Source organism: Podarcis muralis, chromosome 7, assembly GCF_964188315.1.
Source record: "Podarcis muralis chromosome 7, rPodMur119.hap1.1, whole genome shotgun sequence".
Classification (NCBI taxonomy): domain Eukaryota; kingdom Metazoa; phylum Chordata; class Lepidosauria; order Squamata; family Lacertidae; genus Podarcis; species Podarcis muralis.
Genome location: NC_135661.1, coordinates 4105908 through 4120645, shown reverse-complemented (window position 1 = coordinate 4120645; position 14738 = coordinate 4105908). Strand labels below are relative to the sequence as shown.

Sequence of the window (14738 nt, the reverse complement as noted above, 5' to 3'; positions counted from 1 at the left end):
GCTGGACAGTGTGATTCCTTTTGATGCCTGAACAGGAAAATTCAAATCGTCAGATTGTAGAGTTGGAAGGGACCACAAGGGTCATCTAGTCTTACCCCCTGCAATGCAGGGATCTTTTGCCCAACGTAGAGCTCAAACCATGACCTCGAGTTTAAGATGGAGCCATCCATGACACCCACCTCCAGGCACACATATTTAAGGCACATGGGGCACAACTTACTGGGAATTTCCCTGTCGCATGCCCCATAGGAGCTGTGCCCCACAGATCCAGTTGCCTCCCCCTCTGCCACCTTTTGCAGCGCTGAGTGACAGCAGGACCCCAAAAGAACAGCAACAAAAGTACTGTGGCAAAGAGGACTCTAGTCCACGGAAGCCTAGAAGAGCCCATGTGGTGTTCTGCAGCTACTTCAGCACACCTTAATTAAGGGGGGAGTCTTTAAAATGCCCCAAAACTCTTCGTTGGCTTTGGGCTTTGGGCTACAGTGGAACATGTGAGCCAAAGCACCCTGTTTTCGGAGCTGGTAATTTTGCACTTGGGGACCTGATCCCGGAAGCCTCTCCTGTCTGTGCACTTACGTTCAGAGCCATAGGCAACCTGGCTTGGCAGCACTCGTCCCGCCAAGTCCTTCTTCTTTCCGAGTGCAAAGTGTGGGTTGGAGCAAGGCTCTGCCCTTTGGCTGAGCCTTGAGCCTTCTTGGGAACATGTGGGAGAGTTGCTCTCCTCCACACCAAATTCCCAGAGAGAGAGAGGCATTGCAGGTGAAGCTGCTTTGAACCAACAGCAAAGGGGTAAGAGTATAATTATAGTACCTAAGATCTTCAGGGAATGCTTTTGAGTTGCTTAGATTCTTTACAGCCGTTCTCCCGAATCCCTGAAGTACAAGACTGGTTGCAGCTACTCGGAGAAGTTCCTTTTGCATATGGTCAGAGGCATATTTTCTCTACCTTTGAGCCCCAGTCTCAAAAACCTGGTTCCCTCTCGGGCTTAAATGACAGTCATTTTGAAGAGAAATGAAAGTGAGGTTTGAAAGAGACTTCCCACAGCATTTACACACATTTTATTTTGTCTGGCTGCTGCCTCTGATCAAACAGGTATTTAAACAATACCCAAACACTCATGTGGAGCTAAGTCAGTTAGTGGCATATTTGTTCCACAGGGCTTGACTGTCAAACCAGGCTGAGAACTGTAGCACTGAGAGGGGAAGATGACCCTGCTAATAGCTCTCGGCTCCTTTAGCAAACTACAGCTCCCAGAATTATTTGAAGGAAGCCATGGCTGTTTAATGTGGTTGGTATCATAGTGCTTTCATAGAATCATGGAATCGTAGAGTTGGAAGGGACCCTGGGGGTCATCTAGTCCAACCCCCTGCAATGCAGAGATCTCAGCTCAAGCATCCATGTCAGATGGCCATCCAGCCTCTGCTTGTAAACCTCCAAGGAAGGAGAGCCCGCAACCTTGCGAGGGAGACCGTTCCACTGTTGAACAGATCTTACTGTCAGAAAGTTCCTCCTGGAGTTTAGTTGGGATCTCCTTTCTTCTAACTTGAAGCCATAGGTTTGAGCCCTACCCTCCAGAGCGGGAGAAAACAAGCTTTCAGTGTATGGTATGAATGTGGCCTTAGTTGCACAACAGATTGTGCAATTTGTGGCACAGCAGGCTTCTGCTAGTGCAACTGTTGTCTTGAGTTCCTGTGTTGTGCAATATTAAAACTGACTCTTCCGCTTGTGCAAGAGACCTTGTGCTGGTGGTCAGAGGTCACTGGATAGAACCCTCAGTTTCCAGATGCAGGAGTGGGATAAATGTGTTCTCCTCTTTCAAATCACCTCCAACTCCCCCAAAGGGCAATTGTCAGTCTTCAGCTGTCTCTTCATACCCAAGGCCAAGATGGTGCTCTGCTCTCTCTCATTCCATGTAGCCAAGCTTATTAAACTGACCGCTGAATCTTGCCACAAGACTGGGCTTTGGACAGCAGCTTTCTCTGCATTTGAGGGGAGGCTAGGGCTGCCATATTTCGAACAGTGAAAAGGTTTTAGCTTTTCTCTCTTTTTGGGGGCAAAAATGGCACTGCCGGCATGGTCTGCCACACGTCTGGATTTTCCAGGACGTTTTACTGATTTCCACCCACACACTGCAGCTGATGGCACACCATGGGACTCTCTCACACATTCCATTCTCCAGGATCTTGGCACCGCTCCCTCACTTGGTTTAATAGTAGGGCCGGCCCTGATTTCATCTGCCTTCTAGGGCGAGGCCAGTTCTTTGAAGCTGTGGGTTCTTGGAAAGGAGTGAGGGCCTCCCTTCACTTTCTGTGAACAGGAGAGAATCAAAAACCAAATGAAAGAAAACAGCTTTCAGTGAAACAAAACATATAGATAATCCCTAAGTCTTTAATATTAAAATGAAATTTTTTAGTAGACCAGCACATTTCAAGTCAAAAAACTATGCTTTGGAGAGTGACAGAAAGTGAAAGCAGTTCAAAAAATGAACGAAAGATTGTTTTCTATTATTTCATTGTTGCCTCTCATATATAAAGGCAATCAGTATGTTTGATATATATAAAATAGGAGGGCATGTTGAGGTGCTACATTCTGGACTCTTTATGTTACTATTAAAGACTTGAAGGGAGTTTTCGTACATAAGGCATCAAGGTTTGATGTTTCATTGTGTTTTTAATATCCCATTGGAAGTCGCCCAGAGTGGCTGGGGAGGCCTGGCCAGATGGGCAGGGTTTAAGTAATAAATTATTATTATTATACTATCATTACAAGGTGTTTTGTCTTGTTTTGTTTCTAACTTCTGCTGAAATAGAATTTATAATGCAATTGCACAAAAAGGCTTGTTTGAGTTACAAGTCCCTCTCCTGATCTTCATGTTTGATACTGATGACTAATCAGTCATTTGCAAAAACTGAGCGAAGGAGAGAGAAAGGCATCAGTGCTACTTGAGCCTTATGTACGGTAGTGCTTGGCTTGGTGACATTTGTTTCCTGATCAGGTTTTCTTTTTAACACTCCCCACTGCCCCATTTCCGCTCTCCTTTACGCCTGACAAGGGACCCTACATTATTCTCTGGGAAACCAGTGCTAGGGGGACACCCCAGGAGGCAGCTGAGGGCAAGGGCTCCAGGGCCCACCAGAAACACGGCACGGTGCAGGGCAGGGCAGGGCAGGGCAGGGCAGGGAACCTTTGGCCTGCCCAGCAAAGCTGGACTCCAACTCCCATCAGTCCCAGCCAACATCATGGCCAGAAGTCCAGGACGATGGGAGCTGTAGCTCAGCAACATCTGGGAGGCTACAGGTTAGCTGCCCTGGCATCGGTAAAGACACGGGGCCTTCGCTTCCCGTTTCCATTTGAAATCTGCCATTTGGGTGGCAGCCCATCTTTGGGGGCGCTCTCTCCACCTGCCCACCCCCAATGGTTTAGCTGGCTTTGCTCACCACCCCAATGGCTGCATTCTCTTGGACCGATGTGCGTTGGGATGGAGACCTTTTGGCGCACAAAGTGTGCACCCCCCTGCGTGCCCCGACGGCTAGAGGTTGCGTGTCCTGCCCTGTGCCCTGCAGCACCTTAGCCTGTCGCCCTCTGTCTGCCCATGCAGGTTATGCTTCGCTGCAGGACGAGCTGCTCTCCCCCGCCTCCCTGCATTACTCACTGCCTTCCCCGCTGCGCGCTGACCAGTACTGGAGCGAGGTGGCCGTCATGGATGCCGTCCCCATGGCCGCCAGCGAGCAGGACGCCCTCATGGAGATGTCCGACATGCAGGTGTGGTCCTCGGGGCTGACGCCCTCGCTGGTGACTGCCGAAGACTCCTCGCTGGAGTGCAGCAAGGCCGAGGACTCGGACGCCACGAGCGAAGGCCGGTTCCCGGGGCAGCTCCTGGAGGACGCGCATGGCCCCGACCCGCTGGGCTCCATGGATCTGGTGGAGGACGACACAGTGGACTCAGACGCCATGAATGGCCTGATGGACATGCTAGAGCAGGAGGAAGGTCAGAGGTCAGAGGGGAGGAGGCCAGACGGCGAGCGCCAGGGGGGCCTCTGGGCGGGAAGCCGGGTTCCCACAGTAAAGTCTCTCTCGTTTCAGGCCAGCAGAGGGTGCAGGCCCGCATCACCGAGTCGCCTACTGTCAGTCGGGTCATCGACAAGGGCAAAGAGAGGTAATGCACTCCCCGCTTGCAGGGATGCCAGCCATGGGGAATGTCCCGCGTGAGTCTCTGGAGGCAGCAGCAGGATGGATGGCAGCCAACAGGCTGAGGTTGAACGTTTCTGGGGGACAGGGGGCAGGCTGGTGTGGGGGACTCCCTGGTCCTAAATGGGGTAACTGTGCCCCTGAAGGATCAAGTGCGCATTCTGACAGTCATTTTGGACTCACAGCTGTCCATGGAGGTGCAGGTCAATTCTGTGTCCAGGGCAGCTGTCTGCCAGCTCCATCTGGTATGCAGGCTGAGATCCTACATGCCCACAGACTGTCACCAGAGTGGTTCATTCTCTGGCTATCTCCCACTTAGACTACTGCAATGCACTCTACATGGGGCTACCTTTGAAGGTGACTCAGAAGCTACAACTAATCCAGAATGGGAGTTGCCATCGGGACCATATAACAGTGGTCCTAAAGGAGCTATACTGGCTCCCAGTATGTTTCTCAGCACAGTTCAAACTGTTGGTGCTGACCTTTAAAGCCCTAAACAGCCTTGGCCCTGTATACCTGAAGGAGCATCTCCACCCCCTTCACTCAGGCCGGACACACTGAGGTCCAGCCCTGAGGGCCTTCTGGCAGTTCTCTCATTGTGAGAAATGAGGTTACAGAGAACCAGGCAGAGGGCCTTCTCGGTAGTGGCGCCTGCCCTGTAGAACAGCCTCCCTTCAGATGTCATGGAGATAAACAACTACCGGTATTTGACTTTTAGAAGACATCTGAAAGCAGCCCTGTATTGGCTGTATTTTTAATGTTTAATTATGCTTTTTTATGTGTTGGAAGCTGTTCAGAGTGGCTGGGGCAACCCTGTCACATGGGCAGGATACAAATAATAAATGTATTGTTTTTATTATTTTCTTGTCTCTAGCTCAGTGTTGCATGCCTTGCATGTAGGTGACCCTAGGTTCAATTACCTGTATCTCCCCTCAAAACACACCTCGCCTAACACAGGAAAGGCCTGGAGATCTGCTGCCAGTCAGAGGAGACCAGAGGCTGTTAGATCCATGGGCACCACTGGATTTTTGAACTTTACCCTGGGTGCCAAGCCATCTGGTCACTCCTTTGCTAACGGGAACCCATTGGGTGCCAGCTGAAATCTCCAGGCTAGTTTGAAAGGCCCCCTGCATAGAGAGCATTGCAGCAGTCACTCCAAGCAAGGGGTTACTAGGATATGAGAGGCAGGAGTCACCCCTCTGTTCTGCAGATTATTTGTCCTTTACTGGGTGCGTGCATTGGGGGGCAGGCTCAGGAATGGGGTCCATTCTGCAGTTAAATGTGGCCTGTGGTGCCGGGCATCGCTGTCTGCGTAGACAGTACTGCGCCAGGTGGACCAATCAAAGCGCAGGGTTTGTTTGGAGTGAATCACACCGTGCTTGATTTTTAGGTGTTAACTACGAACCCTGGTTGGGTGTATCAATTACTCAGTTTGGGTGGACAGTACAAAATGTGGGGTTCACAGTACAGTTTAGGGATGATCCCATAAAGCTGTCTTGACTCCGTATGAGGCAGCCCTGTGCTTCGCCTCCCTTGGCTTGCCTGAGTTTCCATGTGAGCAGAGCTGGTGAGCCTGTGCTTCTCTCCTTGCTCCCTAGACTGGGCAACTGGGCCGTGGAGAGCACCTTCATCTCCAGTCTGTCGGACCTGCCCAAGGGGGTGTCCTTGAGCCCCCCGGCGCTGCGGCCGTCGGTGCCCTACAGAGTGCGGGGCCGGGAGAGGGAGAGGCCGGATCACACCCGGATGGACTCCTCGGAGGAGAGGGAGTGGGGGCTCCAGCCTGGGAGGCGGCAGGGCCTGGCGAAGTGGCTGGAGGAAGCTGACAGCAGCATATTTGGACAAACACAGGTAGGAGGGTGCAACATTCCCTCGCGAATCCCATCCAGACAAAGCAACCCCTGATCAGTCCGCAGAGGCCAAAGAATAAAGAAAGTCAAGGCACTAGATAAGCATCGTGGGCGGGATTCACCAAAGGAGCTCCACCCTCACCAGCCCTGCGTAAGGACTTCCACTTGCACAACAGAAAATGGGCTGGGGGAGGGGGTGGGAGAACCCTCAGAACAACATGTGGAACAAACATCACAGCATGAGATTAAATTTCACCTCATGTATATCTGTAGCACAGATATGAAAAGATTTTAAAGCTTTACAAACAAAACAAGGCTATACAAGAATATTTAAACTATATACACTGCTGAAATGCAGGCACTCTAGGGAATATTGCATCAGTGTATTCTGAAATATCTATCTTTGCTGACGGAATGCATCGTTCAAATGCTGGTGGCACTGGAGCCATGAAATGTAAAGATACAACACGCCCAAAGCTTGATATCCTGAAGGTGAAGGCTGACTTTCACAGTCCCCATCCCCACCTACGAGCCCAAGCGCAGGGACCTAGAGCAAGGTGGGGAAATAAGGAACTTGCCTTCTGCAGAGCCAGACTATGGATTCCCCAGCTCAGCATCGTCTTCTCTGAAAGGCAGCAGCTCTCCAGAGGGTTGCAAGCAGGGAGTCTCTCCCAGCTCTACCTGGAGATGGTGGGGTGACACCTGGGATTTCTGCGTGCAACAGATGTTCTGCCGTGGAACTGCAGGAGGTGTAGCCCTTTGTCTCTGTGTTCCCTTCCCTCCACACGTGGAAGGGAAGGGTTTCAGCCGCCCTGAGCCCGGCCTTGGCTGGGGAGGGCGGGGTATAAATAATAATTATTATTATTTTAGGGAGGAGGATTTGCACATCCAAGGACTCACTGAGAAGGACAGAAATAAGGGGGGGGGGTTATTTTAAAAAAATCAAATTTGACACATCACTAAATCATTTTTAAAATGAAACAAAACATTGTTGATAAGATTGCACCCATCAGGTGTGTCAAGCGGTGAGAGATTCCCCTGACAGGTACAGTATTTCACTGCACCCATTAAAACCATGCTGTCTCTTGGGGGGGGGGCAGCAGAGGAACACTGCAGTCTCTAGTTGTAGCAGGGAAGCCAAAAACCAGGCCTCCTTCCCTGGGTTGCTGTAAGAACTGGTCCAGCAAAGTAGCTCAGTTCATGCATCCAACATGCTCTTCGTGCTTTAGCTCAGTATTTCTTACCCAGTGAAGCAGACGCATATCATTGCAGGCCCTTGGCTGGGTAGGTGGGTGGGGGACCAAGGCTGCGGAAATCTTCTGCCAGGATTTAGCTGTTGGGATCCAGAGAGAACTATTTCAGGGGGCTTCAGCATCACTTGAGTTGCCTGCCGACACTCTGCTGGGATGTTTGGCTTCCAATTTGTTTCACTTGTTGCTTCTTATTTGATATAGTAGTGGTAGTTATTAGCTTTTGCCAGCAGCTTTGGCGGAGATGCCTTTGGCTAAAAAAAGGTGTGTGTGCGGGGGGGGGGGGTATGTCAGCTAAATGAGAAGGTTGCTCTGCTGACATTTGCACTCCTGTGCAGAAGAAGCTCATTTGCCCCCCCCTCTTGCTTGGGGGAGGGGGCTGGCCCAGCAGCCATGTTCAGCCTCTCTGCTCTATTTATATCCTGGCCAGCCAGCCTCTTCATTGCTTCCTAATTGGGTAGCGCCTGGTTCTCACCCAGAGCCAGGTATGGAGGGGCCAGAAATAGAACTGCCCAGGATGCCAGAGAAGGGGGGGGGGCTGCTGTGCAAGACATAGGTGCACAGCCCTCTCCTAGGTGGCTCAGGCAAAGCGTGCTTCTCAGCTCTTCGTGCCCAGGGGCACCAGGAGACCCCAGGCTGGATGGCAGGCTGGGCCAGGCCTCGTGCCACCTCCGTGCCCTGCCTGGGCTTTGGCAGAGCACTGGGTGACGTTGACAAGCCCCCCCCCCCCCGCTGCTGCATCTTTGTGGCCGAAGGAGGGGGCAGGGAGGGTTGGCCAGAGCCTCCAAACAGCTGGTCGGGGGAGGCTAAAATTACAGCAGCTTTCCTACCCAGCCCGGCCCCTACCCGCTTCCCAGTCGTGAGCCAGAGGCTGCTCCTGCCAGTAGCCTGGGCAGTGCCCTCATGCCATGAGGGAAGGCCAGCGTTAGGCTCTGGGCTGGCTGGGCTGGGGTGGGGCGGGAGGTGGCGGCAGCACCATGTGGGGCTTCCTGACCCAGCTGCTCATCAGCCTGGTGCTGCTTGGCTTCTTCCTGGTCAGCTGCCAGAACCTGCTGCACATTGCCCAGGGCTCCTTCCGCTTTATGCTGAAGCACATCCACCAGGAGCTGGACAAGGAGCTGGGCGAGAGCGAGGGGCTGAGTGATGACGAGGAGCCTGTCTCCACACGGGTGGTGCGCCGGCGAGTCATTGTCCAGGTAGCTGGCCGGAGGAGGCTTCCCCAAGACTGGCCGGGCCGGTGCCCACCAACCCGCCCTGGATGGCACTCAGGGACGCCGTGCCAGGCTTCACTCACTGGTAGTGTGGCGGAAGGACGCCAGGGACCAGGGCAGGGCATGGAGCGAGAGGAAGAGTGCTGGCTTTGCCCCAAGAGCTGACTTTCTTTGAACCCCCCCGTGGGGCTTTGAGAGGATGTCCGCTGCTCTGTGCCAGTTCTGGGAGGGTGAAGGACTTTGTGGTCCCATAGCAATCTTGCTCACTCTCCTTTCTGCTTTCCCAACCCTCCAGGGGAATGAAGCGCTGGATATTCCAGGGGAACAAGTGACCGAGGAGCAATTTACAGATGAGCAGGGCAACATTGTCACAAAGAAGGTGAGTGGCCTGCCCGGGGGAGACGGAGGGCAGAGCAGGAGGCGGCAGCTGGGCCAGTCGGCTCCCGGCTCCCCGAGAAGCCCTTCCTCCCCCTCACGCTAGAATCCTGCTGGGCTCCTGCGCCTCCAGGCTCTTTTCCTTTGTGCCAGAGTTTTGCTCCTCACATTGCCTGCTTGCGTTCAGTGTGACACACTTGGACTTTATCCCAGAGTGTGCTGGCAGGAACCCTGACAGATAGGCTTGGTTGTTTGATGGGGTCTCGCTAGCAGTAGTTGAAGAAGCAATTTCTGTCAGGACTACCCAGCCCAAGAGAGTTTGTGTTGGGGTTTTCTTTTGTGGGGGGTGGCTTCTAGTATGCGCATGCGGGGGGGGGGAGGGTGACCTTAGTTTGCTCTGTAGGATGCAGCTTGACTGACTTGCTTGAGTCATATTCTGACTCAAGGTAGCTCTTGGTCTGAAGTTTGAGGGTAAATTGGGGTGGATGTGGAAATAAGGTTGGGTGATGGAATTAGCCTGTGGGTCAATTCCTAATCGTGATTCTCCACCTGCTTCACTAGCAGCAGCTGATGATGATGATTGCAAAAGATCTAATTATAGGGGTCCTTATGTGTGTAAGAGAGAGAAGCTCTGGTCGTCCAAAGGACTGTGTGTCGGAGCACTGAGATGAGATGGGAACTGTTCTGATCTTGCCAGTCTGACTTGGCTTCAGCCACGCTGGCCTTTGCTCCCTGCAAACCTTGTTGTGGGAATTTCACGCAGGAGCTGAATGAAGAGGGAGGTGAATGACCTGCCACAGCACTGGGTGGGAGAGTGAGCTTGTAGCTTTCTGCAAGGTCCTAAAAATACCAGTTGGTCTAAATCGGGCGCAGGGCCAGCACCAGGCAGAGGTCAATGCTGAGCGGGGAGAAGGAGAAGGTATCTGAAGAAGTGTGCATGCACACGGAAGCTCATACAAATAACAAACTTAGTTGGTCTCTAAGGTGCTATTGCTCTTTTGTTTCGACTACGGCAGACCAACACGGCTACCTACCGATAACAGGGAGAAGGAGAAACCCAAAGGGTGTAGGACCTCTTTTGCTGAATTCCTCGCTCCCTTGTCTTGTGGTGAGGGTGGCCAGATGCAGAAGAGGGGAGGGCCTTCGCCTTGGGGTGGGGTTGTGCAGAGCAAGGAATGTCAGCCCGTGTCGCATGTCATGCAAGATACGCCTCCTGAGACTGACATTCCGTCCTCCAGGCAATTGTCTTCTTTTGCCACCTGGAGAGAGGGGAGATCGCATTGCACAGTTCTTAGCAATGGTTATTATTATTATTATTATTATTAACTAAATTTGTATACCGCCCTGTACCCGCAGGTCTCAGGGCGGTTACAACATAAATGTGATTATGATGTTGAAGATGATTATTTAATACAGCACTATCAATGCACATTGCACTTTATTGAGTTGCAACGGCAGAAAGAAACGTTTCTGCCCAAAGGACTTTGCAATCTACTGTATTTTTCACTCTATAGGACGCACAGGACCCTCACGCACAGGGGGAGAACAGGAAAAAAATAATTCTCCCCCTCTCTGCTCAGCGCCCCTTCAGTGAAGCGGTAGGAGAAATGGATCCCCTTTTGCTGCGCTCCGAAGGCTTGCGGATAGCTGCCTGAAGCCCCCGGAGCGCAGCGGGAGTTCCCTGCGCTCCAGGGGCTTCAGTGAAAGCAACACGAAGCTTCCGGAGCACGGGGGGAGCTCTCCCTCTGCGCTTCGGAGGCTTCGCGTTGCTATCGCTGAAGCCAAGGAGCCTGCATTTGCTCCATAGGACGCACACACATTTCCCCTTCATTTTTGGAGGGGGAAAAGTGCATCCCATAGAGCAAAAAATACGGTAAGTCAGCCTTCCTCAACCCTGTGCCATCCAAACCTTTTGGACTCCCAACTGTCATCAGCCACGGCCAGCACAGCCAATGGTCAGCGTTGTGGTTCAGAACACCTGGAGGGCACCAGGCTGGGGAAATCTGAGTGTAGCAGCTCATGCTGCCATCCTAGTTATCCTTCTTCCAACATTAAATCTCCCTGCACTCAGTGGGAATGACTCCCAGGCAAGGGCACATAGAACTGCTGCCCCAGGGTCTGAGCTATGAACCAGGATGTCCCTAGGATGTCAAATCTCTCCTTTCCCCCAAACTCAGCAGGTGATCTTAAGCAAATTGTTGGCTCTCACCTGGAGACCATATGCTGGCCTGCCTTATAGGGGCATCATAAGGCAGCCTTCACCAACCTGGTGCCCTCCAGATGTTTTGCACTACAATTTCCAGCAGCCTCAGCCCGCAGGGATTGATGCATGCATGGACCAGAGCAGTTCATGCAGTCAGCCTCCTTTCTTTATTCTCAGAACAACTTTGTGAGGTAGGTGAGGAAGAGAGAGAGAGGCTGGTCCAACATCACCCAATAAGGATTTGAGGCTGAGCAGATATATCTCCCTTGTCAGAGCCCAGCCTTCCTCGACCTGGTGCTCTCCAAATGTTTTGGACTACAACTCTTATTAGCCACAGCCATATAATACTGGAGCTGGTGGGAATTGTAGGCCTAGAGCACCAGGTTGAGGAAGGCAGCTGTACACATTCTTGCAAGATAATGTCTTTATGCCTTAGTTCACAGAGGGAAACATGATGCCCTCATGGTCTTTCAACATTCCAAAGGTGTCTGTGAGTGATGAATCGGTATTACTGCTATAAAATTAAATTTGGAGGCAGTGGAGTTTGTTTCATATGGGCAAATGGGGCCCTGCCCCACCGTTTGGGGCAGGTCCAGGCTCCAGAACAAGAGATCAAGGGCTGTGCCTCGCGGGAAGGCACTCCAGGCATCCGGGGCTGGAAGGGAGAGCGGGCAGGCTTTCCGAGGGCTGGTGGGCATCACTTGAGGCAGCAGGAGACTGTCTAAAAGTGCTGCACTTAATTTTTGCAGATTATCCGGAAGGTGGTGCGGCGGCTGGAAACGGACGGGACAGGCGACGCACGGCAGCACGAAGAGGTGATTATGGAAGGCTCCCTGCAAGAGCCTTGTTATGCGCTGGAAGCCCAGGCTGGCCGCTTCCTGGCCCATGCCCCTTGGCAGCAGGAGAGTGCAGGCAGCAAGGTACCCAGGCCCCACGGGCCTCCCAGCCCCAGGGCTCCAGCTGCGTCCTCCTCTCTGTCGTCTGTCCCCTGCTCTTTCTCTTCCCCCCCCCTCGCCCTTGCCTGGCGCAGCAGGACCCTCTCCTTCTGCCCATGCCAGGCACTTTGCTGCAGGAGTCCCCTGCCGCCATCTGACTCTCCTTCTCCTTGTGTCTCTCCGTCCGTCCGTCCGTCCGTCTGCCACCCCCCTCGTGGGTTTCTCTGTGACCGTTTGCCGCTTTCCTGTCTCTCGCTGCCGTTTGCCCAGGAGGAGGCTCAAGGGAGTGTCTCAAGATCGGAGCTTCTCGGGGGCAGGATGGGGGCTCAGATAGTGAAACGAGCCAGCCTGAAAAGGGGGAAGCAGTGACACCCCTCACCCCCCACCCCTCGAGTGGCCTCTTTGGAGGTAAACACCCCTTTGTTCTTACTAGCAGCTGGGGGGGGGCGGTCGCCGTGTGTCAACTGTGGTAGGACCTAGCAGTTTCCCTTGGAGTCCCTCTCCTTTGCCTGTACAGTGGTACCTCGGTTTAAGAACAGTCTGGTTTACGAACGATTTGGTTTACGAACTCCGCAAAACCGGAAATAGTGTCTTGGTTTGAGAACTTTACCTCGGTCTAAGAACAGAAGCCAAATGGTGGAAGGTGGAAGGGCACCAGCAGCAGGACAGCCTCATTCGGGAAAGCACGCCTTGGTTTAAGAACTGTTTTGGTTTAAGAACGGACTTCTGGAAGTTCGTAAACCGAGGTAACAATGTATATTATTATTATTATTATTTCAACTTGTATCCCACCCTTCCAAAGGAGCCCAGGGCAACAAACACATTAACACTAATAACAAATTTCAAAGAATTATAAGCAGAGGTTGTTTTTTTTTAAAAAAAAGGCCTTTCAGCTATCAAATCCCTGGAATGTTTTTGATTCCTCCGGAAAGTTAATGAGTTTCTGGGCCCAATTCCAAGTACTGGTACTGAATGATAAAGCCGTGCACAACTCAGGACCTCAACACCTTAAGACCTGCCTCTTCCCATACAAGCCAACCTGGACCCTGCGCTTGTCAGCCAAGACCCTCCTTCATGTGCCCCTCCATGTGAGGCCCAGAGGGTGGCAACAAGAGAACGGGGCCTTCTCTGCAGTGGCTCCCCATTTGTGGAAAGCTCTCCCCAGGGAGGCTTGCCTGGTGCCATAATTGCATGTCTTTAGGCACCAGGCAAACTCTTCTCCCAGGCCTTCAGCCATTAAACTGTTGCTGTGGGGTTTTTTGTGTGATTGCTTTATTTTACTATTTTTATTATGCTATGTAATTTCTCTTTTTAAATGTTGTACACCGCCCTGGGATCTTTGGATATAGGGCAGTATATAAATTGAAATAATAATAATAGGGACGCTGGTGGTGCTGTGGGTTAAATCACAGAGCCTAGGGCTTGCCAATCAGATGGTTAGCGGTTCTAATCCCCGTGATGGGGTGAGCTCCCATTGCTTGGTCCCTGCTCCTGTCCACCTAGCAGTTTGAAAGCACAAAGTGCAAGTAGATAAATAGGTACCGCTCCGGCGGGAAGGTAAACGGCGTTTCCGTGCGTTGCTCTGGTTCACCAGAAGCGGCTTAGTCATGCTGGCCACATGACCCGGAAGCTGTATGCCAGCTGCCTCAGCCTATAGAGTGAGATGAGCACTGCAACCCCAGAGTCATCCATGACTGGACCTAATGGTCAGGGGTCACTTTACCTTTACCTAATAATAATAATAATAATAATAATAATAATAATAATAATAATGGCTGCACTTCAGCAGGGAGCACATTCCGCAAATGGAAAACCACCACTAAGAAGGCCCTGTCTGTCCTGGGTCAGCACCAACCAGGCAGTCCCACCACCCCGGCCTCAGCTGCCAATTGTAGGACCTGAGACGATTGATACTGACAAAGGTGCTCTGTTAGGTCCTCAGACCCCAAGCCATTTAGGGCTTTATAGGCCAGTATAACACATTGATTGGCCCCACTGAGCCGCCCCACTTAGCAGCCCAGCAGCCACATTATGCACTGGCTACCACCTCAACGCCATCTTCAGGGGCAGCCCTGAACACATCCATCTAGGACTCCACAAGGGGCAGGCCCATCCTCTGTTCTGGACATGTGACGTGGGTGTTAAAATGGGAGTCTCAAAGCACCTTCAGGGCCTCTTGGGGGTCCACAGCTGCTTTGGTCCTCAAACAGTCCTACTAGCCTGCCATCTTTTAGTGCTGGTCTATTCAGAGGATAGCAGCTTGCATTTCCAAGCAAATGTTGCCTCTTAGCCTCTTCTGTCTAGCAAGCTGGTGGAGAAGGGGCAGAGTCACCTGTCTCTTCTGTGTCAGCCTGCACAGAATTCCTTATCTTCCATGCTGGCCTTTGTTCGGCCACATCAGTCCCAGCCAGCATGGGCCATCGTCAGGAACAATGGGAGTTGTAGTCCAACAACATCTGGAGGGCACCAGCTTGACACAATCTGACACAGCCCACATCGTGGGACTCCGACTCCCATCAGCCTCAGTGGCTGCCTGAGCCTTTTCTCTTTTAACCGGAGAGGCCAGTGATGGAACTTGGGACGGTTTGCATGCAAAGCATTTTCTCTAACGTAAAAAGAGAGGAAGGGCTGCTGGATGAGGCCAGTGGCCCCTCTAGTCCAGCACCTGCGTCTGGCCAGATGCCAGTGGGAAAGCCATACGCAGGATCTGAGCTCAAGAGCACTCTCCC

The 14738-nt window shown here is 52.3% G+C and overlaps 1 protein-coding gene across 15 annotated transcripts in view; it reads left to right on the top strand.

Moving 5' to 3' along the window:
• ANK1 (ankyrin 1) overlaps positions 1–14738 on the top strand; it is a 187178-nt gene that overhangs the window by 167230 nt on the left and 5210 nt on the right. For 9 of the 15 annotated variants that reach the window (XM_077931048.1, XM_077931047.1, XM_077931058.1 and 6 more), the window contains 5 exons: positions 3599–3988; positions 4084–4156; positions 5787–6036; positions 8792–8875; positions 11824–11994. In XM_077931048.1, coding sequence (XP_077787174.1) covers positions 3599–3988; positions 4084–4156; positions 5787–6036; positions 8792–8875; positions 11824–11994 — 968 coding nt within the window. Of the gene's footprint in view, positions 1–3598; positions 3996–4083; positions 4157–5786; positions 6037–7834; positions 8482–8791; positions 8876–11823; positions 11995–12279; positions 12418–14738 lie in introns of those variants that run through there. The other 6 variants (XM_077931050.1, XM_028741528.2, XR_013393533.1 and 3 more) reach the window with 5 other exon arrangements.